The sequence below is a fragment of the Abrus precatorius genome, unplaced genomic scaffold (assembly GCF_003935025.1).
Source record: "Abrus precatorius isolate BTA unplaced genomic scaffold, Abrus_2018 Scaffold3, whole genome shotgun sequence".
In the NCBI taxonomy this organism is placed as follows: Eukaryota; Viridiplantae; Streptophyta; class Magnoliopsida; order Fabales; family Fabaceae; genus Abrus; species Abrus precatorius.
The window spans coordinates 36,059,765-36,062,674 of NW_020874373.1; the positions used below are offsets into that span (position 1 = coordinate 36,059,765).

Genomic DNA, 2,910 nt, shown 5'->3' on the forward strand with positions numbered 1-2,910 from the left:
TAATTTTTGAAATCAGTAATACTAATTTTCATAAAAAAAGCAAAGGAAGATATACCATTATTAAAGAATTGAATAATAATAATTAAAGAAGAAGGCAAAAAAGTGGCATTGGATTAGGAAAATGTTTAGGAAAAGTGGAATGGTGTTAATTTGGGAAAATGGGGATATGGATTAGTGTTGTAGAAGTAAACAATGTTTATCATTGTAATTGTAATTAATAAAATAATTAGAGATATTGATACGTAATTTGGTTTGGGAGTAGTTGATTAGAACCAAATGGAAGAGCCCAGAGAGAGAGAGAGACACCGTCTCCATCCAAAACCATTGGCTTTAATACTTTCCTCTCTCATGCGCCCACAGTCAGAACCACAAAACCGGAAACCAGTCTCCGGTTTTGCTCCAAAACCGCTTTCCATCCAATTCCCGAAAACCAGGAGCTTTTCCCATTTCTATGTTTTTTAATTTTTCATTCCAAAACCGCTATGCGCAGAGAGACAGTGGATCCTTATTCCACAATATGTGGCGATTCGACCGCACTCTGTCACCTGACCGTGCCCGCCACGCGCCTCATTCTTCCTTCCTCAATTTTTGTACCCATTTGCATGTTCCACCCACCATCACTCTTTTCCTTTTCTCAGTGGCAGATTCCGTAATAAAGCCAACAAATTCTAGATGGGCTTTGGAGGGGTGCCCACGTCAGCTACGTCCCAATGACAAAGGGATGAGTGTCCCTATGATTGGGAGTTGATCCCACGCGCCTCATGTGAAAGTGGACTTTGATTAACAAAAGTGGCTGTTTACTTCCTCGAACCTCAACCTCCTTGAATGTGGAAACCGCGGTTTATGTCTGTGTGTTGTTATTATAGTACTAGTACTATAAAACAATTCTTCAGAAACAGCTGCGTTCCCCACAACCCAGTACCTGAAAATTGAAAATTGAAAACTCCACTCTCTCTCTCCCCCAACAAATATATACCCTTCTTACCCACAATTCTATGATCACACTCTTCTTCTCTCGCTCCCTTTTCGAATCGCCATCAAGTTCTCCTCTCTCTTCTGTTCTCAATTGGGTTTTCAACAATTCGTCACAAAAATGCGCATGAGTTGCAATGGATGCCGGGTGCTGAGAAAAGGTTGCAGCGAGAATTGCAGCATCAGACCCTGTTTGCAGTGGATCAAGAGCCCTGAATCCCAAGCCAATGCTACCGTTTTCCTTGCCAAGTTCTATGGTCGTGCCGGCCTCATGAACCTCGTCAACGCAGGCCCAGAGCATCTTCGACCAGGTTTTCCATCGTTTTCCCTTCCCCTTTTCTCGGGAACCAAACAGAAAAGAATAAAGTTACTAACGTTTAGTTTTGCTTTTTCTACTTGCAGCGATTTTTCGTTCGTTGTTGTACGAGGCATGCGGTCGGATAGTGAACCCGATTTACGGGTCCGTTGGTCTGTTATGGTCGGGGAGTTGGCAGCTCTGTCAAGCCGCCGTGGAAGCTGTCTTAAAAGGAGCGCCAATTACGCCGATCACTTCCGAAGCCGCCGCTAACGGGCGGGGCCCACCTCTCAAGGCCTACGACATACGCCACGTGTCTAAAGACGAGAACTCGGCCGCGTCAAACGAAACCCAGCAGCGAGTCAAGACTCGTTCCCGCGTTAAGCGACCCCTCCCCAAGCCAAAACCCACCAACGAAAACACCACCAACAATGATACTACTACTACTACTACTACTACTACTAAGGGAACCGAATTGGGTTCGGGAGAACCGGGTTCTGCACGCGAGCCGGAGCAGTGGACCGAGGGGCTGAACCGGTGTGGGAGTCACGAGTCGTCGCTTAGCCACCAATCGGAGGCGGCGAATGAGAGCAAAGAGAGCGAGAGCATGGTGTCGGTGGAGACGGCGGAGACTTCGATCCTCTTTCGAGATGAACCGGAGTCTAACCCGAAGCGGGTTGATCGAACCGAAGAGGGTGGTGATCACGTGGGTCTGGAGCTAACGCTTGGGTTTGAACCGGCCTCGCTTGTGGTTCCTGTGAAGAAGAGAAGGATTGAGTTGAAGGATTGTAGTGGGTCGTGCAAGATGGAACTTGGCCTTGAATACACGCCTTGAGGGACTCTTTCTCGCCTCAATTTTGACTCTTTCGGCTTTCTCTGTTTTCTTTTGTACAAGAGATCAGAATGTTACTTTTTACCTTTTTTATTTTCGTATTTTGGGTTATTAACCCCCTCTTTCTTTGTCGGTTGTGAATGCGGTGCTGTACAAACTACAGACATGAATGGTAGCTCCATCAAAAAATAACATTTCATCTTTGTTGGCATGTGCTTCTCAATTTCAAAATTACTGGTTGGCATTAAGCTTTTGAGTACTCACCTCAGAATGATAAAATAACAATATGGACATAATGGAAATGTAATATTATGGAATATTCATTACAGTAATTGGAATTTTGAAAAGAGAAGTAGTAAATTTTGGTAAAATTATGAAAGAAAGGGTGCTCACATATATAGTGGTTTTCGAGAAGATGAAGTGCATGTTTTTGAAAAGGATTTTAAGAACAATTATTTTTGGTAAAGAAGTTTATCAACATGAGATGCTACAATAAAGGGAGTGGAAATGAATAATGGACGAGAAACATGCTTGTTTTAAATTTAGAGGATCTTGAAACATGATGGTAAAAGGTTGCTTCTCCGACAGGGTGTATGCGTGTCTTAGATGTGGGGACTGAGTTTTGAAGAGCGAGGACTTTGGGGGTTTTCCTTTGCCTCTTGCAGAGGTAGAGGAGTCGTACGAGGGACTTGGACTCTGTTGTGTTGTCAGCTCCAACCTTCTTTGTCAATCTCTATTATGTGGCTCTGTTTCTCTCACAGTTTTTAATAATGTGTGAAGCAGTGTGTTATTACTGTTTTTTCCTTCTTCT

General features: G+C 43.8%; 1 protein-coding gene across 1 annotated transcript; it reads left to right on the plus strand.

The window, feature by feature from the left end:
- Positions 1 to 925: 925 nt before the first annotated feature.
- LOC113863576 (LOB domain-containing protein 40-like) lies at positions 926 to 2,308 on the plus strand. The gene is made up of 2 exons (XM_027497208.1): positions 926 to 1,283; positions 1,375 to 2,308. The coding sequence occupies exons 1-2, from the start codon at positions 1,094 to 1,096 to the stop codon at positions 2,100 to 2,102; spliced, it is 918 nt and encodes a 305-aa protein (XP_027353009.1). The 5' UTR covers positions 926 to 1,093; the 3' UTR covers positions 2,103 to 2,308.
- The last annotated feature ends 602 nt before the right edge of the window (positions 2,309 to 2,910 follow it).

Excerpts from the sequence above, each read along its gene's own strand:
- LOC113863576 (XM_027497208.1), top strand. The coding sequence starts at position 1,094 with ATGCGCATGAGTTGCAATGGATGCCGGGTGCTGAGAAAAGGTTGCAGC. Across the intron at positions 1,284-1,374 it reads CCCAGAGCATCTTCGACCAG|CGATTTTTCGTTCGTTGTTG; the intron begins GTTTTCCATCGT and ends TTCTACTTGCAG.